A 25,725-nucleotide genomic window follows, 5' to 3' on the forward strand; every position below is an offset into this window, starting at 1 on the left:
GGGATAAGCTGTTTGCTATTGTAGGTCCTCATTTTCTCTTTGCCATAAAAGGGGATTTGGAGAAAAAGGAAATAAGCAAATTAAGTTTTCTGATGTAGGGTAGGATAAGATAAGCCATGCTTTCTAAAAACCGTTGGTAAGACTGGTATACTATATTTCCCTTGAAGCATTAAAGTCATTTCACACTTTATTAACTCAAAGGATATCCACTATTTCTCTGTGAGACTGGTAATAAATGACTAGCTCAAATTGGGAGCATTTGTACCAGCATGTTCGTTTTTCAATTGAAATATTAACTCCAAGTGCACACGGTGAAATTACAGAGTATGTGAGACACGAGCAGGAATTATGTCTACAAAAATGATCCCAGGGAGTTTAATATACCTGGAAAATCATAAGCTTCCTCACACTTGAAAATTTCATTCTAAATGCTCTAGTTTCAGTAAAACTCTAGATATATATTTTCTGTTCATTTCTTTTCTTAAAGTGCAAGTCTATATTTTTATGAATTTCTTTAATATGGTAGTACTACCATGGAAATTTTATAGCCTACGGAACTTTTATGTAAATTTTCAACTAACTTTAACTGCCTAGTTAAATTATAGAGACTGGGAAAACTGGTTCTCCTTCCCCTCACTTTCTTTTCTTCCTTCTTTTAATAAATATCTTTCCTCAGAATAGAGCAACATTGTGTCTTTCCAAATATCTACAAATTCTTCCCCCAAAAACTATAAATTTAGCATTTAAGTAATTTATAATTGACAATCTCTCTTCCCTTCCCTAGTTTCAGACTGTATATTCCTATATTTTGTTCAAATGGTGAATACTCATTAAAAAGTAGGGTGTGTGTGTGTGTGTGTGTGTGTGTGTGACTTAAGAATTAAAGCAACTAGCTAATCACACAGTAGCATTGCTCTATCCCTGTATGTTACTCTGGGTATTTATTAACCGAGGTGATTACATTTGAAAACCAGGGATATTAAATGAGAATTTAAGATGAGGACAAGAGGAAAAGAATTTAAAAATGGAGAGAGAAACATAAAAGAGGAAGAACAATGGCAGGCAGTAATGATTTTTTTTTTCTCCCTCCACTGAAACTAGAGATCTCTGTGCTGCTTCCCCACCTTTTTCTTTTTCTTTTTCTTTATCTTTTCTTTCTTTCTTTTTTTTTTTTTTAAGATTTTACTTATGAAAGATGGAGAGAGAGAGAAACATAGGCAGAAACATAGGTAGAGGGAGAAGCAGGCTCCCCAAAGGGAGCCTAAAGTGGGACTCGATCCTATGACCCCAGGATTATGACCTGAGCCAAAGGCAGATGCCCAACCACTGAGCCACCCAGGTGCTTCATCCCCACCTTTTTCACTCTGCAGTAAGAGGTGTCCCTATGTGGCACACTTCCATGGGAAGTAAACAGGTGTGTGACATTATTGGATCGAGAAGGTTGGATTTCACATATAAACATTTGTGAGCTTCTGTGTTATATTCAGTATCAGATTAATTCTGATCTGTTTTCCAATTCATTAAAACTCAGTGCTGTATGGCAGAAACTGGCCCGGACCACAGGAGTACCAGGGAGAAAAGGACTGTATCCCAGCCAGTGTTCATGAGCTCAAGCACAGTAATACTCAGCCCCTTGAAATACCTGCGCATGAAGGAGCGTTTGGAAACTGCCTTCATGTTCAGGCATGGTCTGTGCCTATTTCCTTGTGGCATAAAATCTCTACCAAGTCCCTGAAACAGGATAGTAGAAGTTAAGCATATCAGCTAATGCAGAAAAAAAGGCGGGGGGTGGGGGGCGTCACTTAAGTCCTATAGCTACTTAACCAATGCCTACTTTACCAAGAAGTTTCTAAGGAGGTTAACATTTACATCTAGTGTTAGTCCATCAATGGGACCCTGTAGCTCTTCCCCTTGACGCTACCATTGTCCAAGCTGTGTATCAGAAATGCCAGCTCCCCTTCCAGGGCTTGCTTATCCATTCTTTAGGGGGCTACTTTTGGTCACATAGACCACTGCACAATACTTGGTATGGCTATTTGTACGTAGTTCTGGATGTAGGTAAACCACCAAAGTTAAATATAAATAGATAAATGGAAAAAAATGCCCAAAGCAATTTACTGATAATTATATATGACAGTGAAATTCTCTTTGTAGCTTTATCTTACCGTGTTTCTTTTTTTTTCTTTTTTTTTTTTTTTATTTATTTATGATAGTCACACAGAGAGAGAGAGTGAGAGAGGCAGAAACACAGGCAGAGGGAGAAGCAGGCTCCATGCTGGGAGCCCGACGTGGGATTCGATCCCGGGTCTCCAGGATCGTGCCCTGGGCCAAAGGCGGGCGCCAAACCGCTGCGCCACCCAGGGATCCCTCTTACCGTGTTTCTTATAAGACCATGCTCATGTGCTTATTCATTGGTTCTTTCATTCATTGATGCCTTTATTAGAACATTCCTTCATTCAGTGTTAGGTGTCAAGGATACCAAAATAAGTGTCCTTGCCTTTGGAAAGCTTCAATTATAACTGATGAAACACAAACCATAAGAGACTCTATAGGTAATAGAACAAAAGGGGGTGGCTGGAGGGGATGTAGGGGGTGGGCTAATTGAGTGATGGTTATTAAAGAGGGCTCTTGCTAGGGATGAGCACTCAGTGTTATATGTAAATGATGAATCACTAAATTCTACTCCTGAAACCAATCCTACACTATGTGTTAACTAATTTGAATTTTAAAATATTAATAATTTTCATTTAGAACTCATTATTGAATTAAATCCCAAAAGAAAATTAAAAAAAAAAACTGATGACATAAACCATACTGTTTTGATTTTTCTAGTACATTCCAAATGGTATAGATAAAAGTGGAAATAACCTAAAATCCCTCCATGATAGAAAATGAAGTTTACTTTTTCTGTTATTAAAGGACCTCTCTCAGATGGTCCCTTGTCTCATAGTCTTTTGAAAACTGAAAACCAAATGAGGTTGATAAAACATACCACAATATTCACAAATACCCACCCAGAATAACTCCAGTTCCTTCGTATCAATGAACTCATGGCTCTTTCTTCCTTTTCCAAGTTCTTTATAATAAAGAAATGATCTATTGGGCATTAGGGTTTGATGTTAGCCATACTTTTGCTAGAAGGGCCTATTCAATAAACTATCATTTTTGTATCCCTCTGAATGCAAAATTATAATAATAATAATGATGATAATGATAACCATCACCAGAGGGAAAATGAAGCTAGAAAGCTGAGTAAAGATAAAAAAAACTTTAAACATTTAGTGAATAGAAAGAAAACAAAATTTTTAAAAGATTTTATTTATTTATGCATGAGAGACACAGAGAGAGAGAGAGAGAGAGAGGCAGAGAGACACAGGCAGAGGGAGAAGCAGGCTCCATGCAGGGAGCCCGATGTGGGGACTCAATCCCAGGTCTCCAGAATCCCACCCTGGGCTGAAGGCGGCGCTAAACCACTGAGCCACCAGGGCTGCCCAAAATATTTTTTGATTAAAGACTCATTCTAATGCATGCTGTCTTCGTCTCCCACTAGAAAGGTTTACTTCCTTTTATATTTCTTGTCTCACAAAGAGCCTCTCGTTGGTCATAATGTCAAGAACCACTGTTGTGGTATTTGAAAATATTTTTAACTCGAAAAATACCCCTCATTCAACTTAAACATTGAGGAGATAGTAATCTACTTCTTGTTCAGCGTTGAGGGTATTCCTGACCAAATGCTAGTTCCCTGTCACTATTGCCTTGAGATACTATTGGTCAGTGACCTATAAGGACATCAGCATTAAACAGGATCTGTTTTTTTTTTCTGTGGGAGCAGATAATGTTTCATAGTCACAACCAAACTGACTGTTAGCCAAATAAATCAGAAGGTCACACCTAAAACTGAAGCTAATATTTGTGTAACTCCATTTCAGAGTCTTTGTTTCAAGACAGGCAGTGTGTCTGTCACTTTCCTTACAAAGAGACCTAGCATTTTCCTGTATGGTACCATCTGGCATACCACCAGGAGGTAATGAAAGAACATATCCTGTAAAGCATGTACTCTGATATAATATGGCATAGCAATAACAGGCCATACTATTACTCTATAACTACTACATCCAAACTACTAATACGGTTTGCAGTTGAGGGAGGGGGGAAAGAATAGCATTTACACATCATTATAAAGACTGTGGAAGCTAATTCTTGAGGAAGTTCACTTTCTAAATCTGTTTTGAGATAAATTCAAGAAACTAAATGAATGAAATACATCCTTTGTGCACAAATTTTAGAATTTTTCATTTATCTTATGTTTTTGAAAGATTTTATTTATTTATTTATTTGAGAGAGAGAGAGCGCAAACAGGGAGCAGCAGAGGGAGAAGAAGCAGGCTCCCTACTCAGTGGGGGACTTGATCCCAGGACCCTGAGATCATGACCTGAGTTGAAGTTAGATGCTTAACCGACTGAGCCACCCACACACCCTAGAATTTTTTAAAAGCCCATTTATATCTAAAACTCTGCTGTATTTGCTGGGGTTTGATTTGGTTTTGAATATAAACGGACTACTGTCAAATAGAAATTAAACTTGAGACTATCATCCCAAAGATAAAGCTTCTCTATTAAGTTATAATCCCGAATTTGCCACCATTGAATTGTGACTTTGAGCTTAAACATAGGATCATCCTTGTTCTCAGTCTCTCCATCAGAAAATGGGACAGATCCTTTTACATAGTATCGTAGGCATATATGGATACATAGGAAAGGTATATACAGGACATATATAGGGAGAAATAAATTTTTCTATAACTTCAGTCATATTCTAAATGACATAGAGGACTTCCTTTCTAAAGGAACTCTGATATTAATCCTTTTGTTAATTAAAGAATTTTTTTTAAGATTTTATTTATTTATTCATGAGAGACACAGAGAGAGAGAGAGGCAGAGACACAGGCAGAGGGAGAAGCAGGCTCCATGCAGGGAGCCTGACGTGGGACTTGATCCCAGAACTCCAGGATCACGCCCTGGGCTAAAGGCAGGTGCTAAACCGCTGCGCCACCCAGGGATCCCAAAGAATATTTTTATAATAAAAATGACCTTCCCTTAAATTACCAGTTCATATATTCAAATGCTGGCACATAGAGTTTTTCTGAGAATATTGTGCCCACATTACTTTCTTAAATGTATGCTAGTAGTTTTAATATCCCAAACAATATTTAGGACCTATTACATTCAATAAGTAAGCATTCACAAAGCATCAGTGTAGGTATACTTAGTGTTAATAAAAATATATGATACTTACACAGTTGGACAAATATTAAAAACATAATATTTACTTTTTGTATTATCATTAGCTTTAAAATGCATCATTATAACCACATATTTCACATGTAGTGGTTTCTTTTTAAGATTTTATTTGAGAGAGAGAGAGAGAGAGAGGAAAAAAAAAAAAACAGAGGGAGGAACAGAGGGAGAAGCAGACTTCCTGCTGAGCAGGGAGCCCAACATGAGCCCTGGGATCATGACCTCAGCTGAAGGCAGATGCTCAACTGACTGAGCCACTCAGGCGCCCATCACATGTAGTGTCTTAAAACACTTGCCCATATAAATAAAGAAGGCAACACTTATATAAGTTCCCTTTCAGTTTGTCCAGAAAAATTTGGGAGCAAAGTCCCTCAAATTGTTTAGCTTTTAAAATTGCATTATCAAGCAGAAAATGTGTGATTCTAAGCTTTGGCTATATAGTGCTCTACAAAGAGAACATCCTTGAAACACATCTACAGCTTTGCCCAACTAAAACAATAATCATGATGATGATGGGATTTGAGCATTTACCTAAGCTAGGTACCTTTCTAGGTGCTTTATATGTATTGTCTCATTTAATCCCCACAGCATCATGAGGTCTATTATCACCCTTCCATAGGTGATGAGACTGAGGCTCAGGGAGAGTAGGTGGCCTGAGTGATGGCCCTTGTTTCACAGGTGGTGGGGCCGGGATGTGCAGCTGGGCAGCCTGGCTCCAGAGGCTGGGTGTGGAACCACGGTACCCACTGCTTCATTATGGTCCCATCTTCTTACTGAAACATCTGGATTATGTGAATTCTAGTCCTTCTATATTTCCACTTAAGAATTTAATTCAATAGATTTTTATGTCTAGAAATACAATTTGAACATGTAACTACTTTGCGAAGGGCCAGAAATAGGCTGTGCATGGATCCGAAAGCCCAGGGAAGGGGCGGGGGGTGGGGAGATGCACTGAGGCACACAGTGGAGTGTCTGTGCTTGGGCCTCCTTGAACCAATGTCCATTTTGCACTGATCGTGGGTTTACTCTGTTGACAATGGCTATAGCTGACCCTGTTAATACTAAGGAAATTGCAGAGTACCATGGAGAAAGAGTGTGGGTTTGTCATCAACTAAGTTTCAATTGTGAGTGATCTTGGATGAACTGTTTGATGTCTCTGAGCCTTAAGCTCACCTGATCTTTGAAAGGGGCAGTAACAGCTAACATTTAAATGACTTAACTGGGGCACCTGGGTGGCTCAGGGGTTGAGTGCCTTGGCTCAAGTCAGGATCTTGGAATTGAGTCCCGCATCGGGCTCCCTGTAGGGAGCCTGCTTCTCCCTCTCCCTCTGCCTATGTCTCTGCTTCTCTCTGTTTCATAATTAATTAATTAATTAATTAATTAATTAATTAAATCTTTAGAAAAATAAAAATAAATGACTTAACTATCATACAGCTACACAAATAAAGAGCTGGCGGCTCAAACCCAGGAAATCTGACCCTAGAGCAGGAGGCTTTTGTTGTTAAGGGCCAGTCCGTAAATATTTTAGGTTTCAGAGGCCTTACTGTCTCTGCTGCAGCAACTCAAATGAAAGCAGCCATACACAATATGTAAACAAATGGGCATGGCCACGTTCCAACAAAACTTTGTAAAAATGGCCACAGGGTTGAATTTGGCCCTGGGGGCTGTACTTGGCCAGTAGATCTCTAGCTCTCCCAATGTAGAGCCCACATTGTCAACTTCAATTCCTAGGAATGTCATGAAAAATCAAATATCTACCTTTAGGTGTATTGTACACAAAATTGGTGCTCAAAAATGGCAGCTGTCATTCACTCAAGAGTTTTAAAACATTTCAGAAACTCATTGAGATGTTATTTTTAGTCCATCTCTTTCCCTCTAGAGAGGATTGCATCGAAGTCCTATTTCTCTCTCACTGCTGCTCTCTTCTCAGCATGTAAGTGAAAAGCACACTCTGTAGCCACTTTTCTGGAAATACTAGACATTCTGTGAAGCTGTGTCCTCCTCCTCCGAAATGATCACTGTACTGAAAGAATGGCAGTCACCAGAGTGTGTGTGTGTCACAAAGATGCTCAATAAAATGGATTTTGGTTTTTATGATTTTAATGAATTTATTGGATCACATCGTCATTACGTATGTATCGGGTTTGTTATAAGTTAATATCATATGATAACATTTTAGTTCTAAGTATAGGAGGATAAGGAGGACTTCACTCTTGCAGAATTTCCAGCGGTCTCTAAATATGATTAAAGCAGATATGTGCAGATTTTCAGTCCTTGTTACAGCAGGGCGACTCCCAACCCATGGTCTCTGTTGCTCGTACACTTTATTAAGCTATTGGCAGTATCAAGCTCTGGCATTCAGTACAGTGTTGAAAGGACATATGTGACCTCCTGGCGTTGAATGATCATATGTGGCTACTCATCTTTGCTCTTGGTTTCCCTCAGCCTCTTTCCTGTCTTCCCTTGTCTACCCTTGGTAGACTAGGAACCCCAAAGGCCATGCAGCAGTCACCACTGTATCCCCAAGACCTAGCATAGCCTGGCATGTAGCCAAATGTCCAATCATCATTTGAATGAATGAGTGAATGAATGAATGCATACATAAATATGGCTGAATGATCTTTTCCATCACATCACTACCTTTTGCCTAAAGGGTACAGATGCTGATTTTAGTACCAGCGAATTGGCTGTTCCAGAAGAATATTTTTAGAGATTGTTCACAGTGTCTCTCTCTCTCTCTCTCTCTTTTTTTTTTTTTTTTTTTTAAGATTTTGTTGATTTATTCATGAGAGACACAGAGAGAAACAGAGACACAGGCAGAGGGAGAAGCAGGCTCCATGCAGGGAGCCCGACATGGGACTCAATCCCGTCCCCAGGATCACACTCTGGGCTGAAGGCGGCGCTAAACCACTGAGCCACCCAGGCATCCCCACAGTATCTCTTTTTAAAAAAACAAAACTCTAGGGGTATCTGGGTGGCTCAGTTGGTTAAGCATCTGCCTTCAGCTCAGGTCATGATCCCAGGGTCCTGGGATTGAGCCCTGCATTGGGCTCCCTGCTCAGCAGGGGAGTCTGCTTCTCCCTCTACTCTTCCACCTGAGTGTGACCTCTTTCTTTCAAATAAATAAATAAAATCTTTTAAAACAAAACAGAAGTCTTCTGAATCTTAAGTAAAGCTTTCTACATTATTAAAGAAACCAGCAGTGACATTTGAGACGGGCCCTGCAGATGCCAGCAGTCTTCCTGTGCCCATGTAGCAGAGAGGTCTGAATTTAAATGAGGCACTTCTATAGTTTGGCAGTCCCTTAGGCTGATTTCAGAAGTAGTGTTTGTGTGACCCACTCCCATCAGCTTGCCTGTGCTGACAAATCAGTTTGACAAGAGAATCCACCTGACGGGGCCGTATGATGGTAGTGGTTTGGTTTGAAAATCGATAGAATTTCAAACAAATTAAATGAGCAGTTTGGTATCAGAGATACACTGGACCTTTGAAAGATGTTGCACACTTCTCAGTCTTGACAGCTTTGACAATAAGACCCAGAAGGAGATGCCAAGCCCATACTGGGAGTGGCAAGTATAAAATAACAACAACTTCTCTTACTATTTAAGTAATACTTTCCGCGTGCAAGTATATAGTCTGGTTATCACTCCAAGATAGTCAGACTTGATCTGGAATTCTCAACAGGGAGCAATTTTGCCTCCAGGAGACATTTTGATTTGTCACAGGTGGAGGGGCTTGCGCATCCAGTAGGTAGAGGTCAGGGATGCTAGGACATGGCACACTGCACTGGGTAGCACCCCACAACAAAGAATTATCACATCCCAAATGTCAATAAGGAACAAAGTTGAGAAACTTGGGATTAAATGATACCAAAGGTCCCTTTGCAGCTCAAATTCTGGGATTTTATGAAATTAGATTATCTATGTGAAAGAATTTTACAAATTGCAGAACACTATATAATTTCAAGCTACTGTTATATGATATAAGCCATTACTGCTTCTCCTTCTTCCTTCTCCTGTCTGTATCTGCCCATCAGCCTTTCTGTTCCTTGCCAGATCCCTCAAAAGTTTGGGTCAAAGGAGCCAAGATAAGGGGTGAAACCAGAAATCCCTTCAACTGCTTGTTTATAGTTTGAGAAAACATTAATCCAGGAGGCAGATGTGTGCCGACTTTGTGGGATTCATTTTTTTTTTTAGCATTACCCCATCAACCTGTTAAGAAAAAAATGTAAGCGTGTAATGCTTATTTAAAGGGAACCTGATAACAGATTCTTAACAGGTATTTATGTGCTGCCAAACACCCGTAGAAAACCCACCCACTCCTACTGCAAAAAGCCAGTAGCTTTTCCCCTCTGCAGCCAGCTTCCCTGGGAACCCACAGCAAAATGCTTCATTTTCAGAGATGTGTTGATAGAAATGCCTGGGAAAAGTGAGTCTCTTGGCTTTGTATCTGTTTATCAAACACAATCATTCATTGAATGGTGTGCTTTGCCATAACAAAATCTGTACAAGCATCAACACAGTTTAAGACCCTTTGTGAATTAACTCTTCTCAGATTAGCCAGGAGCTGACAAAGGTATGTCCCAGAATATCACCTCTTTATCCTTTTGGGATTTTACCTAAGTAAGAGAGAGTCACGGAAGGATTTTTATGTGTCACGAGGCCCATGCCTTCAAATAGCAGGAGGTTGCTAGTGGAGATGGGGGGCGGGGGCACCCTGTACTCCAATCTTCAGCTTATTGTTTGGGCCTCCAGGTAAATTCCAAGTATTCTGCTTCCATTTTGAGTGGAACTCCTTCAGTGCTTTCCAAACTCTGAGGTAATAGAAATGTCCCAGTGCCAGAGGTCTCTGGCTGGTGGTGGGAATGTTCTCTGTTGTGTATTCTAATGGGTGGTGGTCACGTGGGCCCAGGGCAGTAAGATAACCCCTCAGGGTGAGGCCAAATCTTGGAAGCTTTTTGCAGAAGTTGGCCTTTGATATAACACCCCCCCCCCTTGATTTGTGGCATTAAATATCACTTGATCCGGGATCCAAACCTCTGAAACGGGTGCTATTACTAGAACCATCCTAACCTGTGGTCATGGAGCTGAAGTAATTTGCCTCATTTGACAGTGGCATAGTAATGATTTGAACTCGTATTTCTCTGACTTCAAAGTCTTCACTCTTCCAGAATCTTCCAGTAGGTTACGTGTTTTATTATATTGTACAGTTTGTTATACCTATCTGCTAGGCCCTGCCTAAGAAGTGACTATTAGTAAAGACAAAAATTCTGTGGTATAAATAAGGGACATCACAATAGAAATCTAACCACAAACAGAGATTGAATTACCTCTTGAATAAATACATTCTAAAACCTTCCACTGAATTAGGTTCCAGCTGGTGCTGGGAGACACTGCTTACCACTGTATATTATCTTCAGATTGCAATGTGTCCATTCGTCAGCAAATGAAACTCTCCCCTGAATTCCAAATTGCACATTAATCCCAAGTACATGACGTACGTGCATGCACGCACATGCACACGCACACATCCCTACAGCTGTGAACCAGAGTTAACTAGTAGTTTGGATAATTCTAGAGTGTATGCATTCTGTGTTTAAACCTAAGTAAAGACTTGTTGGCAAACATTGGAAATGCTTTCCCCGTATAGCGGTGTTCCTTGCCCTCTAAAATGTACCAGTTCAAAGTTAAAATCCTCCTGAAAGATACTCTGAACCACTACTCAAAAGAGTATTTAATTCCTTGATTTATGTCTGCTTTAAGTCCGATTTAGCCTTGAAATTGTATTTTACCCTGACAAGCTCAAACTTGACCTAAAACAAAGACAACAAAAACTCTAGCTAATAGTTCAGAATAATAGCTAGATTTGAAAATATATTTTTCACTGTTTGATACGTCAAACTGTGAATAAACGTGTAAAACATATTGCCACGTTTGTCAGCTAGCAGCAGTCGATGAAGACAGATGCATTTTTTGCGTGTGCAAGGATGGCGTTGTGTTGGGAGGGTCCTGCCTCGGGGGACCTGGCATCCATACGGATGACTGGACCTTTTTACATCCAATGCAGCAAGTCTCTTCAGGTTCCTTCTGGAAAAGCCTCTGCAGACTGTTATAGCCAAAGTTTAGGTGAAAAACAGGCTTACACTTGGATGCCTTTGCCACATTGCCAGTGGAGAATCACACTGCCAGACAGCTTACCTGCTAAGAATGGAATCTGGGAGACTCTAGTACGCTGGTCCATGCCAGAACTCACAGGCTAGGCTTCTCATACTGACTGGTTTGAGGTTGGCTGAGATAAACCTCTTGTTTCCCTGTAAACACAAGAGTCCTGCATAAGAGCAAGATTCTCACCTCAAGTTCAAATATCTTTTTTTTAAAGTTCACATTTCTTCTAACATTTTTTGAACATTTAGTGCTACATTCTATGCTAGGAGCGTTACATGGATCATTTCATTTACTCCTCACCACAGCCCTGTGATAAGAATCACTTAGGGGCAGCTGTGGTACATACAGACTCTAAACCAGACGCTCAACACTCAGATATCAGCTCTGATGCTCATGAACTGAGAATCTACTTAATCTCTCTGTGCCTCAGTTTCCTTATCTGTAAGGCAAAGATTATAATATCCCATACAGACTTTCTGAGGCTTGGAGTGAGTTAATGCATGTAAAGAGAATAGCACACACTGCCTGGCACATAATGGGCATTCGATAAACATTAGCCATCATTGTCACCATTTTAAAGATGAGAGAATATTAAGGCTTTAAGAGGTTAAGTAGCTTTCCCGGGTTCACAACTAGTAAGCAGAGGAGCCAAGTTTTGGCTCTAGATCTCTAACTCCAGAAACTGTGCCTTTATTCAGCATGGTAGGCAGCCTAAATCAGACTACCCAATCTATTTTAAAAATCTTACATTGAGGTGCCTTGATGGCTCAGTTGGTTAAGTGTCTGACTCTTGGTTTCAGCTCAGGTCACAATCTCAGGGTCATAAGATTGAGTCTCTCATTGGGCTTCGGGTGGAGTCGGCTTGAGCCCCCCACCCATCTCTCTCTCTCAAATAAATAAATAAATGAAATCTTAAACTATCTTATATTTAGTGGATAATTCTGTGCCATTTATCCAAGTTTTTGTTGTTGGTTTTTACTCACAGATAAGGTTCAACTTACAAAGTATACTTACTACTCATTGTGTTCAATCCTCTACACATGAAGAATCTTGTTATTTAAAGATAGTATATCTCACTCTTCAGACGCCCCCCTCTAAACACCCACATGCACATATACACTCCCACTCTCTACCCTTCTAAAGAGGGTATTCTAAATTAATCTTTTAAAACATGATAATGATAGTGGCTATGCTTTTACGTTGGGAAACTATAGTCTTTTTTTAAGATTTTATTTATTCATGAGAGACAGACGGGGGGAGAGAGAGAGAGAGAGAGAGAGAGAGAGAAGCAGAGAGAGAGAGAGAGAGAGAGGCAGAGACACAGGCAGAGGGAGAAGCAGACTCCATGCAGGGAGTCCGATGAGGGACCCAATCCTGAGACTCCAGGATCACGCCCTCGGCTGAAGGCAGGTGCTAAACCACTGAGCCAGCCAGGGATCCCCTGGGAAACTACAGTCTTATTAGAAACAAATTGTTAATAATATTGAGGTACAACTCTTTTGAAGCAGTCTCTGGTCATTGAGCACAAATACAAGTTGCCCTAGTTCTCAGCTTTTTAGGATTTGAAGCGTAATTCTCTAGTTCCATTAACTCCAAGGTAGGCTCCATGAGAATGAGGTCACTGGCATCTGGCACATAGTAGGCACTCAATAAATATTTGCAGAATGAATGAATATAAATGAACCCAAACCCTTCTGTGATTGTGCCTCTTAAGAAATTATTATTGTGCACATCTAAGTGTTAGAAGCCGAGCCAGCCACCCTCACCAGATTTCTCTTCTTCCAGGTCTCATAAATGTGACCATACACTTAAATGGCAAACTATTTAGACCAAGGTGGGGGGCGGGGGGCAGATCAAGAAGATTGTCTTTTTTTTTTTTTTTTTTAAAGATTTTATTTATTTATTCATTAAGTCACAGAGAGAGAGAGAGAGGCAGAGACACAGGCAGAGGGAGAAGCAGGCTCCATGCACCGGGAGCCCGACGTGGGATTCGATCCCGGGTCTCCAGGATCGCGCCCTGGGCCAAAGGCAGGCGCCAAACCGCTGCGCCACCCAGGGATCCCCAGATTGTCTTTAAAATACGTTAGAACTTAAAAGTTGGTCCTGACATTGCTCCACATAGGAAACCGAGGAAAATGTAACTGTAATACGTATCAATAGCAATCTATGCTACTTAGTACCACGGATGTTCTCTGCACATCTAGAGCAGAGGTCAGCAAACTTGTTCTCTAAAAGCTAGACAGGAACTATTTTAGGTTTGGTGGGCCATACAATCTCTGAACTGTTTGATTCTGCCATTGTACTGCAAAAGCAAACATAGATAATATTTTTTTAAGGGTATGGCTGTGTTCTGATAAAACTTTATTTATAGGGGCACCTGGGTGGCTCAGCGGTTAAGCATCTGCCTTTGGCTCAGGTCGTGATCCCGGGGTCCTGGGATGGAGTCCCGCATCGGGCTCCCTATAGGGAGACTGCTCCTCCCTCCGCCTGTGTCTATGCCTCTCTCTGTGTCTCTCTCATGAATAAATAAATAAATAAATAAATAAATAAATAAATAAATAAATAAATAAAATCTTAAAAAAAAAAAAACGAATGGCAGGCTGTATTTGGCCCATGGCCATAGCTGCCAGGCCCTTGGTCTAAAGCTTGTTTAATTGTAATAAGTTAGGTATTTTGCTACATCTCTGAGAGAAGGGTCATATTAGTGGTATAGTACACTTTTTTAAGGCATTAAATAAGAGATATATGATTTATGTATCTAAGCTTTAGGCCTTAAAAATTCATTGAGCGGCACACCATACAATTTATTTAACGACAGTCTATTAGACAGGAAGATACGGAGAATGGAGTTTGTAGGCCACAAGATTTTCTTGAATGTGTTAAGCCTCTTCATTGTGCCTTTTTTTTTTTTACTGGCCTCTAACAAAATCCTAATTTTATTGGATTTTATTTTTGTCCTTTTTGTATCACTCATCTTTGTCACTTTCAAGTTTTTTTTTTAATTGTGGTAAAATATACGTAACCAAATTAACCATTTTAACTTTTTAAGTATACAGTTCAGTGGCATTAAGTACATTCATATTGTTGTATAATAACCATCACCACCATCCAACTCTAGAACTTTCTCATCATCTCTAATTGAAACGCCATAAACGCTAATGCTCCATTCTCCCCTTCCCCATCTTGCAGCAACCATGATTTTACTTTCTAATTTTGTGAATTTGTCTATTCTAGATATTTCATACAAGTGGAATCATACAATATTGGTCCTTTTGTGTCTGGGTTATTTCACTTAGCACAGTGTCTTCACGGTACATCCAAGTCATAACATGTGTTACAATTCTCTTCATTCACAATTCTCACTAAATCATACTGCCCCTTGATGTTACAGCAAATGAACCAAGGAAGTATGGTTTAGCCAGCTGGCAAATAAGCATCTCAGACTTCTATTGTGTCCCTATAATTTTTCTGGTTTTTTTTTTTTTTCGTTCTTTCAAAGATCAAATTTACCTAATTATTCCTGAAGTTTCCCCTAGTATTCTACACAATTCCTCTTGGTAAATTCTTAAAAATAATGTTCCAGATTCCAGTTGGATGTTGAAACTATGCCATTTAAAATTGTTTTTTACAGAGAGTTTTAAGAATGTGGAGGCATGCTTATAAAATGAAGCAAAGCAGCAAGATATAAATTTGTTGGAAGCCAAGTTCTATTCCCCACCCCACCCCCCAAAAATCCTATTTTAAAAAAAAGGTGGGAAAGTTTAGCTGTGGCTGTCATTGAATAGGAATAATAGGAATTACTTCTTTTCCTGCTTTTCTTAATTTTCCATAAAATTTACCTGAATACTTTTGTAGCCCAAAAAATGAAATAAACTCCACTTTTCAAAGAACCATTCTGCAAAAGCACAGTACAAAGCTCCTAATAATAACCTTATTGTATATTTAAAATCATCTCCATAGAGCCCTGTACTATATGAGTGAAGGTGGCATGGTTTAGAATTGCACTGTTGTACATGGCTATTTTTTTTTAAGATTTATTTTATTTTTAAACATTTTATGTATTTATTTATTTATTTGACAGAGCGCGCATGTGTGTGAGAAAACACAGGCAGGGGGAGCAGCAGGCAGGAGGAGAGGAAGAAGCAGGCTCCCCACTGAGCTGGGACACCGATGCAGGGCTTGATCCTAGAACCTGGGGATCACAACCTGAGCTGAAGGCAGATGCTTAACTGACTGAGCCACCCAGACACCCCTATGTGTTTTAGAGAGACAGTGAGTAGGGAGAGGGGCAAAGGGAGAGGGAGAGAATCTCAAGCAGACTCATGCTGAGCTTAGAGGCCAGTACAGGCTAGATCCCACAACCCTAGATGATGACCTGAGCTGAAAATTGAGTTGGACATTTAACCCACTGACCCACCCAGCTCCCCAGGGCTATTTAAGTTAATTAAATGAAACAAAAAACTGAGGTCAGCAGTTAACACTAGCCCCATTTTAAACGTTCAGTAGCCATAAGTGGCTAGTGACAGCTTTTCCATCATCACAGAAAGGTCTATTGCACAGCCCTGCTTTTGAAGAGAGAACATGGAATCTGGAGCCAGGTGACTTGGATTCAAGTCCCGGTAGGAGTTGACACTTGCTGTGTCACGTGGGCAATTCACTCAGCCTCTCTGAGCCAATAGACAAATTAGGAGTAATGATAGTTAGTATCACTTTCCGTGTAAGGAGATTAAGAAGATGGGATAAAATAATGCATGTGCCAGTTCTCCAAAGCTGAACTGTGGTTTACCAGGTAGTAGCTGCTTCACAAACTCCCGGCGGAATCCATGAATGGTTTCTACCGAGACGTCAGCCTAAATGACACCATAAACATCAGAGTTACTACCATCTCTTACCACACAGTTCCTAGGCCAAGTTCCTGGCAATGTGGATGTCCCATTTGACTCTTGTAAAAAAAAAAAAAAGCTTCAGCACACATGTCTGTATCTATGCTGCATAAATAACACCTCAAAATTTTCTTCGACAATTTAAATACACTGCTCGATTTCCATTCCTCAATGGACAAGACCGTGTTTTTTAAAAAAAAAAAAAAAAAAAAAGGGCAAGCAAAGAAAGAGGCTTTGTCTGCCAGAGGAAAACACATGGGGTAAAAATGGTAGAACTGAAAGGAAATCAATCTGAGTTGCCGGTGCAGGAATTGAGCAAAAGATGTTGCCATTTGCTTGCAAGAGTGTGAGGTTCCCGCTGACCATTACAACAGGTTCCCTGCGCTTCAGAGCTGTTGGGGGTACTGATGAGGCGGAAGTACCTGCTCATTCTGATTTGTGTGTGTGTGTGCGTGTGTGTGTGCGTGTGCCCCTCCCCCGCCTCCTGCCCCGAGTCACTTCTGGTTTTTCCTGCAAAACCAGCTGACTCACTCAGAGCTGCTGTCCTTCGCTCTCATCGAGGCCCCTGCTGGGGCACCGCGCGTGCCGTGCGTGTGGCTGGAGCAGCCGCGCTGGGGGCGGGGCGGGGGGGACCCCGCGCGGTGCACACCCCGCGCTCGCTCACCGCCCCTCCTGCCTCCGCCGCAGGTCTCCGCCAGCCGTGGATGCCTTTGACACCATGACCGCAGAGGACGCCGCCGCAGCCATGAGCAGCGACTCCGCGGCGGGCGGCGCGGCCTCGGCCAAGGCGCCCGAGGGCGTGGCCGGGGCGCCCAACGAGGCGGCGCTGCTGGCGCTGCTGGCGCGCACGGGCTACCGCATGGTGCAGGAGAACGGGCAGCGCAAGTACGGCGGCCCGCCGCCCGGCTGGGAGGGCCCGCACCCGCAGCGCGGCTGCGAGGTCTTCGTGGGCAAGATCCCGCGCGACGTGTACGAGGACGAGCTGGTGCCCGTGTTCGAGGCGGTGGGCCGCATCTACGAGCTGCGCCTCATGATGGACTTCGACGGCAAGAACCGCGGCTACGCCTTCGTCACGTACTGCCACAAGGGCGAGGCCAAGCGCGCCGTGCGCGAGCTCAACAACCACGAGATCCGCCCGGGCCGCCTGCTCGGCGTGTGCTGCAGCGTGGACAACTGCCGCCTCTTCATCGGCGGCATCCCCAAGATGAAGAAGCGCGAGGAGATCCTGGAGGAGATCGCCAAGGTCACCGAGGGCGTGCTGGACGTCATCGTCTACGCCAGCGCGGCCGACAAGATGAAGAACCGCGGCTTCGCCTTCGTCGAGTACGAGAGCCACCGCGCCGCCGCCATGGCGCGCCGCAAGCTCATGCCCGGCCGCATCCAGCTGTGGGGCCACCAGATCGCCGTGGACTGGGCCGAGCCCGAGATCGACGTGGACGAGGACGTCATGGAGACCGTGAAGATCCTCTACGTGCGCAACCTCATGATCGAGACCACCGAGGACACCATCAAGAAGAGCTTCGGCCAGTTCAACCCGGGCTGCGTGGAGCGCGTCAAGAAGATCCGCGACTACGCCTTCGTGCACTTCGCCAGCCGCGAGGACGCGGTGCTCGCCATGAACAGCCTCAACGGCACCGAGCTGGAGGGCTCGTGCCTCGAGGTGACGCTGGCCAAGCCCGTGGACAAGGAGCAGTACTCGCGCTACCAGAAGGCGGCCAAGGGCGGCGGCGCGGCCGAGGCGGCGGCGCCGCAGCCGGGCTACGTGTACTCCTGCGACCCCTACACGCTGGCCTACTACGGCTACCCCTACAACGCGCTCATCGGGCCCAACAGAGACTACTTTGTGAAAGGTTAGTGGGGACCGCTGTGCAGGGCCGGGAGCGGGGCGCTGGGGCCGCGCGCCCCGGGCAGCGGCGGGGCTGCCCTGGCTGCAACTTGCTGAGCTGGGAGGTGCGCCCCATCCCCCACTCACCCTCCCACGCTTCTCTGCCTGTCAGTTCTGGGGTCTGCCCTTGGCTGGCACTTGGGGCATTCGCCGCCCTGGCAGCGAGGGAAATGCAGATCCTTTGTACGCACGGGCCGAGCATTGCAGGCACAGGCACAGGCACAGGCACAGGCAGCCGCTCCTTGCACGCCGCCTCTTCCCAGGGCCTACCCAGTCTGGGGCTAGTCCGCTAGTCGATGCGTACTTAGGGCTTAAAGCCTCCCTGGGAAATGAACGCTTCAGGATGTTGGGAAGTAGGAAGCACAACGTTGTCACATTGTCGGGGTGGTGGTGTTTGTGATGTTTGTGAAGTACCGGGCAGGGTAAGACGGACAGCAAGCCTTCCACCGGGAAACCGATACTGAGGCTCTGGGTCCTGCCGTCATCAGATGCACTGGCCCTGTGCCTTTCATCAGTCCCTTGAACCTCCCTCAGCCAGTTGTCTCACGCAGAGAATGAGGAAGGTGAACCAGCTGATCCCCTCGCAGATCTAACTTTTTTTGTTTTTGCAGCCTATGAATGTGTTTCTTTATTGAAGTGGTGGTCGCAATCCTAGGAACTCCCCATGCAAGTTCATCTCTTGCGTTAAGCAGGCGCACTTAGGGTACGATTCTAGGCCAGAGCAGAATGTGGGAAGCATCTTACCAGCTCACTGAAGGGGGCAGAGTAGTGTAACCACCTGTAACTAGGCTCAGGGCAAACCTCGAGATGCCAAGAACCTTGGCTTCAGATCTGCCTCTTGTCTGGTCACTGTTGGATGCTCATCATTTTTTGTGTTGTTATCATAAGCAGGCAGCATAAGAGGCCGGGGTCGAGGTGCAGCTGGCAGCAGAGCCCCAGGGCCCAGGGGTTCCTACCTTGGGGGATATTCAGCTGGCCGTGGTATTTATAGCCGATATCACGAAGGAAAAGGAAAGCAGCAAGAAAAAGGATATGAACTTGTACCGAATTTGGAAATCTCTGCCGTCAATCCAGTTGCCATTAAACCTGGTACAGGTCAGTATAAACCAGAGATAGAATGCATCCGTTCAGCGCTCTCATTGAAGTGACCCCAGGCTTTCCTCAGGCTTTCATCTGCTCGTGGGCTCCTCTTCTCCTAGGCAGCCAGAGGTTAGGCCAAGAATGTGGCCTCCTGGGCCCCCTTATCCAGAACTTAAGGGAATGGTCTAGCTCCAACCATGTTCAAGCCACACTTTTTCAGTAGTGGGTTTTTCAAATAAGTGTCACCAGTTGTTAGGCTCTTTCTCAATCTGTGGCCTGGTAGGCAGAGTTGGAGTGGCGGGGAGGGGCGGAGGAAGACAACAGAAGACCAGGAGGCTCTTCTCTACCTTCTGGCCTGCTCAGACTGTCTTCTCCTTCCTGAAGCCTGTTGCTACACCAGCAGTCGGAAGCCAGAGGGTCCAGCTGATTGCTGGTTCTGTGAGTTGGTGGAAAGGGTAGGAAATTCCACCACGGGAGCGCAAAACACAAGCTTCTCTTGTGCTCTTCGACACACCAGAACACATGGGGACAAGGCAGTGGTGAAAGTTTTTGCAGCTGCTCATGTCCTGGATTCTGATTTCCAGCACGCCTCTTCCCCCTCTTGCTCGGTCAGTAGGTGGGAGGTAGGGACACCTAAGTGATTCAAGCCAGAAACCTTGAACTTTGCTTTCACCTCCAGGCCCCACAGCCCAGTTTGCCAGTGTAATCAGTGCCCACTGGTCACCTAACAGGAGGAAGGTCTTCTTTCTGGTCCTGACGTGCAAGGAACTCCATTGTAAGCACGTCATCACGTCATAGCACCAGCTCCCTATCAGCACACCATTGCAAGCATCCGGATGTAGGGAAAATTCATCCGTGGACAGTCAGAGCGACCCTTCTCCAGCCCTCTTCCTGGTTTCATGGGGGGAGATTGAGGAGCTCTTTGAGAGAATCCCCCCCTTGAAGCTCAGCTACTCTGAGTTTCTTCTGGTTGAGGATTTATACGTTCCTTTCCCTAGCTGAGACTCAAAGAATCTGCATTCGGGCCATAGGTTTGCATGGCCACCTAGGTCTCAAAAAGCATTTTCCCAATAGAGCTTTGTTTTTTATAATCCAGTGATAATTTTTTTTCACCTATGAAAAAATGTTGTAAATTCTGTCAAGTGACTCCTTATGCTGGATTTCCTCGTAAATGCCATCGACACTATGAGCAACTTAAAACAGATCACGTCTCTGTCTAAAGTCATAAAACAGAGCCTGGATATAGGACACTTCTACTCGTTGGAAAAGGGACCCCTGTTGGCAAGTTGGGAGCAGGAGACGTCCTTACCAGCTCCCCCCTCTTCCTTTTGGGTAGCACCTTGTTACCTGTATTGAGGGAGTGTTAGTTAGCAGGGGAGGCCCGTGACTGCTAAACTTGGTTTGAAAACGAGCAAGAAAGCGACTGATCTTCCTCAGGGACTTTCAAGCGATGTGCATTTCCCTGTCCCTTTTTCTTGCAGTGGCCATCCCTGCCATTGGGGCCCAGTATTCCATGTTCCAGGCAGCGCCAGCCCCTAAAATGATCGAGGATGGGAAAATCCACACAATGGAGCACATGATCAGCCCCATCGCTGTGCAGCCAGACCCAGCCAGTGCCGCCGCCGCCGCCGCTGCCGCCGCCGCCGCCGTCATCCCTGCCGTGTCCACGCCGCCACCTTTCCAGGTAGAGCTCCTGCTGGGGTCATCGACATTTGTGTGTGAGGCTTCCCTTTATCGTGGATTCATTTCCTGTTCAGCAGGACGATTAGCTGTGTGCCTAGCTCTCTGATGAAGCATAGGATGGGGTGACAGAAAGAAATGTGTCCTATGAATCAGGACAGGACAGAAAAGTTTAAAATACTAATCGTACCACCTTAGTGTTATCACTGTATTAAAGATGGGAAGCAATATGCCAAACGACACATGTAATTCTTCACGGTCTCATAATACCGTCCCTACGATTTTTTTTTTATGACACTGGATAATCTTTAACTTGTGTTCTTACTGTCCAGGAGCCGACTTACAAAGTCCAGGGAGATAGCTTACATTTTCACATTCCAAATTGCAGTTTGAAGATTTTTTTTTTTTTTTATAGGTTCTCTCTCTTTCTCTCTCTCAGGGCTCCTGGGTGGCTCAGTGGATTAAGTGTCTAATTCTTGGTTTCAGCTCAGGTTGTGATCTCAGGGTCATGAGATCGAGCCCCACATTGAGCTCCATGCTCGGTGTTGGGTCTGCTTGGGAGTCCCTCCTTCTACCCCTCTCCCTCCCCCACTCTCCACCTGTAGATGAATATTGAAATATCCATATGCGTATATAAGAATGTGTGTGGAGAAAGAAAGAATTATCTGTAGAGACACAGATGTATGAAACTTTACAAAATCTGCCCTTCATCCTCTCCTCCACCCAGATCGAGGTATTACCATTCCTCCTGCTAGTCCAGTCTTACCATGCCAGCCTCCTTCCCCACCTTTTTACTCATAGCTTCTCTTCTGTATGTTCTCTGTAGTCTCATGACTTCTTTAGAATCTTTCTTTCTCACCCACCCAGCCTTGGAAATCCTCTCTCTTGTATTTTCTCATTTCCCACATTATTACTTGGCATATGGTTGCCAGTATATTCTATGTCCCCAGCTAATGAAGCTCCTCTAGACCAAGAGCTACATCTTATATTTTATCTTCAGCGCAGAGCACATAGGGAATACCTATAGGTGAATAGGTCATTCATCCAAACAAAACAAAATCGTGTTAAAGCTCCTTTTTGTGAGGCAGTGAATCTCATATACCTTATCACTTGACAAGCACAGATACTCAGGCCTGGGGTCTCTTACCCCACTAGATAAGAATTATCCAGGGAGTATGTTAAAAGCAGATTCTTAGACTCCAACCCCAGAAGATTCCCGCTCGACAGAACCCTGTGGGGGTTCTAGAATGCATGTCTTGTACGTGCTCCTCAGTAATGCTGAAATAGGGTCAGACTTGAGAGTCACCGCCCTGCAGTGCTGCTCACTCCCTTTTGCCATCTCTCCGCACCAGCCTTGACAGTGTTGTTCAGAAAGGGTCGCACCAGTTGAAATTTATTCACCTGTTAGTGTGTCATCGAGTATTCCTTAAGCCCGGACTTCCTAAAGCCAGAAAGGAATAGATCGTGAATGACTCATGCTATAAAATGGCAGCTAAGTAGAGCTACTACTTGTGGACTGACTATAAACCTCTAGAATAAGCTACAAACAATGCTTAGTGTGGGATTCTGGTAATAATTTCTTATAATTTCTCCTCACTAAGAAATTCGCGAACTTTTATGCTTGGTGCATAGCATCCCAAATTCCAGGTCTCATACTCATGCTCTTGATCACAGACTCTGTCTTTTATCTGTCTCCACCAGATGTTGCCATCCGGGTCCTTTTTTTTTTTTCCTTTTTTTTTTTTTTTAATTTTATTTATTCATGGAAGACACAGAGAGAGAGAGAGGCAAGGACATAGACATAGGCAGAGAGAGAAGCAGGCTCCCATATGTAAGTTTTGACTCTGCCGGATGTGGAACTCAATCCCAGAACCCGGGGATCATAACCTGAGCCAAAGGCAGGCACTCAACAACCACTTGAGCCACCCAGGGTCCTTGTTCAGAGTCTTATCAGTTGATTCCAACGGAGATTTTCCCCCTCCTTCAAGGCATCCTGCAGAAAGCCTGGAGCTATGTACTTTTGAACCCGAGAATGACTTCATTTGAGTGTGTGTGGCCTTGCTGCTCACCTACCAGTCTTAGTTCTCTGTGATTGAATTCTTTGACCCTGTGCTTTCTGAACATTCAGTTCCCTGTGCCCCACCCACCTACCCACCTCTGTATTCTCTGCCAAATTACAGCAAAGGAAGGAGCATTTTAAGCAATACTGACTGGTGAAGGGAACACTCTTCTGAGTGGAGCCACGCTAGAAATCAGTTCCCATCATTTCTTCTAGAACCTTCCTGTGGCACACCCTCAGGCATAGTCCTCTGTCTGTCCCATGCTCACATGCTGTTTAGCCTTTTTTTTTTTTTTTTTTTTTTTTTTTTTTAAGATTTGTATTTATTTATTCATGAGCCACAAAGAGAAAGAGGCAGAGGCAGAGACATAGGCAGAGGGAGAAGTAGGCTCCCTCTAGGGAGCCTGACACAGGACTCGATCCCACCTGGGATCACAACCTGAGCCAAAGATAGATAGATGTTCAACTGCTGAGCCACCCAGGTGCCCCTGTTTAGCCTTTAAAAAAAAAAAATTTTATTGAGAGAGTGAGAGAGCACAAATGGGGGAAGGGCAGAGGGAGAAGCAGACTCCCTGCTGAGCAGGAGCCTGCCATGGGGCTCAGTCCCAGGACCCCGGGATCGTGACCTGTGCCAAAGGCAGACATGTAACTAACTGAGCCCCCATTTTGCCATTTTGTATTCTCAATTTCCTTTATAGATCACGTTAAAAAATATTTGCTAGCATGGGCAGTCAGTGTTTTGGATTTATTTCTCAAAGTATTTTCAGTCTTTACAAATCTATGGTATAAGTAGAGTAGGGATAGCTATTTGCCTTCAATGAGGTCTTTTTCTCTCCTCCTTCCTCCCCCAACTCCCCATGCTCAACCCACCCAAGCCCAGGGGTTGAGCTGGACCATAGCACAGGGAAAGGTTTCTCTCAGATATCCCCTTCCCTTCAATTTCATCCCTTTGTTCATTTATCACTAAATATATGTCCACACGTTAGGCAAAGGTTGCTTGTGTCTTGCTGTAAGCCACCTGCCTTCCCAGTTCTGAAGTTTCTCTCTTGTCAATGAGATAGTCATTATTTTAGTGTTGTAGTAGATGAGATAATACAGGGCTAAATGTGCAGGCTCCTGAGTCACCTTAAAAGCCGTGTCACCTCGTGCAAGTCATTTAACACATCCAAACCTCTCCATATAATCGTAGTACCAGCTTCATTGGTGGCTGTGATGATTCCAAAATGTCACACAAATAAGGCACTTAGAATAGTGCCCAGCGGACCATAGTCCTTCCATTCTTATTAATATTTAGTATTATTTTGGTTACAGTTGAAAAAATAGCTCTTAGGTGGTGAATTTCCTTTGAGCATGATTTTGTGATTCTCAGTTGCAGATTTTGTAAAGGAATGATAACTAATTCCCTTATGAAAACCCAGTAAGAAATCATTTTTTAAAAAAAATCGAATTCTCCATTTTATATATCCTGAATTGCTTATTTTGAAGGTACATTAAGACCTAGAGGCCAGGGCAGCATTTACTACAGGGCATTCTGAGGAACATAAGGTGCACTAGATATTTTGTTAAATGTGTGTTTTATTTTACCACAAATCCCCTTTTCCATAAAGCATCTCACAGAACTGGCTCCATGGCAAAACCTTTGGGAAATACTGAACCACAGTCTTCCCTCTTTACACCTCTTTGTTCGGAAAACATAGTATGTTACGCTTTCAAGTAGAGAGGAGCCAAGTAGCAGGGACTTTGATGGAGCTAGTGGTGGCATCTGCAGTGAGGCAGCTTTAGTTAGCTTGCCTTTCCCTACTTCCTTCTCCCGTGGAAACTCCTTATCCTTCAAGACCCAGTTCAAATGTCTCTGCTTCCAAGATGCTCTCTCCAACTTCCCAAGTTAGTTGGTTCCTTTTCTAAGCTTCTACAACCATCTGTGCAGTTGACCCTTAAACAACAGAAGGGTTAGGTGTGCCGACCCCCCACAGAGTTCTAAATCCATATGTAAGTTTTGACTCTGCCAAAACTTAACTAACAGCCTACTGTTGACCAGAAGGCTTACTGATAAGTCAACGAAACATATATTCTGTGTGTTATATGTAAGCTAAAGAAAAGAAAATGCTACTAAGAAAATCATAAGGAAGAGAAACTACATACATTTACAGTACTGTGCTGAACTTACTGGAAAAAAATCCACATATAATTGGACCCACTCAGTTCAAACTCACGTTGTTCAGGTCAACTGTGGTGTCATATCTCAGGTGGGAGGTGGTCAAAACCATCAATCAGTCACCCTTGCTGAAAATTGTATACGATCACAGGTTTTTTTAGGTCACAGCTTAAAAAGCTGCCCCTACAGAGATCTAGACACTTTGTTCCATAACATTGTCACAGTGTGTTTTCCTCTCTTGTTTTTGAAGCGTCCTGTTCCTTCAGTTGAGGCAGCTGGCATGTATTTTAGAGGAGAAAAAATATATATATACATATACACTCACGCACATATGCACATGTATTTTATTTATTTATTTTAAAGATTTTATTTATTCATTCATGAGAGACACAGGCAGAGGGAGAAGCAGGCTCTGTGCAGGGAGCCTGATGTGGGACTTGATCCCAGGATTCCAGGATCACGCCCTGGGCTGAAGGCAGATGCTAAACCGCTGAGCCATCCAGGAATCCCCTGCACATGTAT

The 25,725-nt window shown here is 43.6% G+C and overlaps 1 protein-coding gene and 1 long non-coding RNA gene across 3 annotated transcripts in view; one reads left to right on the top strand and one right to left on the bottom strand.

The window, feature by feature from the left end:
* Positions 1-22,219, bottom strand: part of LOC140621588 (uncharacterized) — a 109,404-nt gene extending 87,185 nt beyond the window's left edge. Inside the window, exons 1-2 of the long non-coding RNA XR_012021336.1 lie at positions 22,092-22,219; positions 11,495-11,607 (exon numbers count right to left, since the gene is read on the bottom strand). This is a non-coding gene — a long non-coding RNA (uncharacterized lncRNA). The remainder of the gene's footprint in view (positions 1-11,494; positions 11,608-22,091) is intronic.
* Positions 1-25,725, top strand: part of RBM47 (RNA binding motif protein 47) — a 151,028-nt gene that overhangs the window by 121,631 nt on the left and 3,672 nt on the right. The window contains exons 2-4 of one of the 2 annotated variants that reach the window (XM_072806811.1): positions 17,032-18,194; positions 19,121-19,324; positions 20,791-20,993. In XM_072806811.1, the coding sequence (XP_072662912.1) occupies positions 17,032-18,194; positions 19,121-19,324; positions 20,791-20,993 (1,570 nt within the window). Of the gene's footprint in view, positions 1-17,031; positions 18,195-19,117; positions 19,325-20,790; positions 20,994-25,725 lie in introns of both variants that reach the window. The other variant, XM_072806806.1, reaches the window with a different exon arrangement.

Source organism: Canis lupus, chromosome 2 (genome assembly GCF_048164855.1).
Source record: "Canis lupus baileyi chromosome 2, mCanLup2.hap1, whole genome shotgun sequence".
Lineage (NCBI taxonomy): Eukaryota > Metazoa > Chordata > Mammalia > Carnivora > Canidae > Canis > Canis lupus.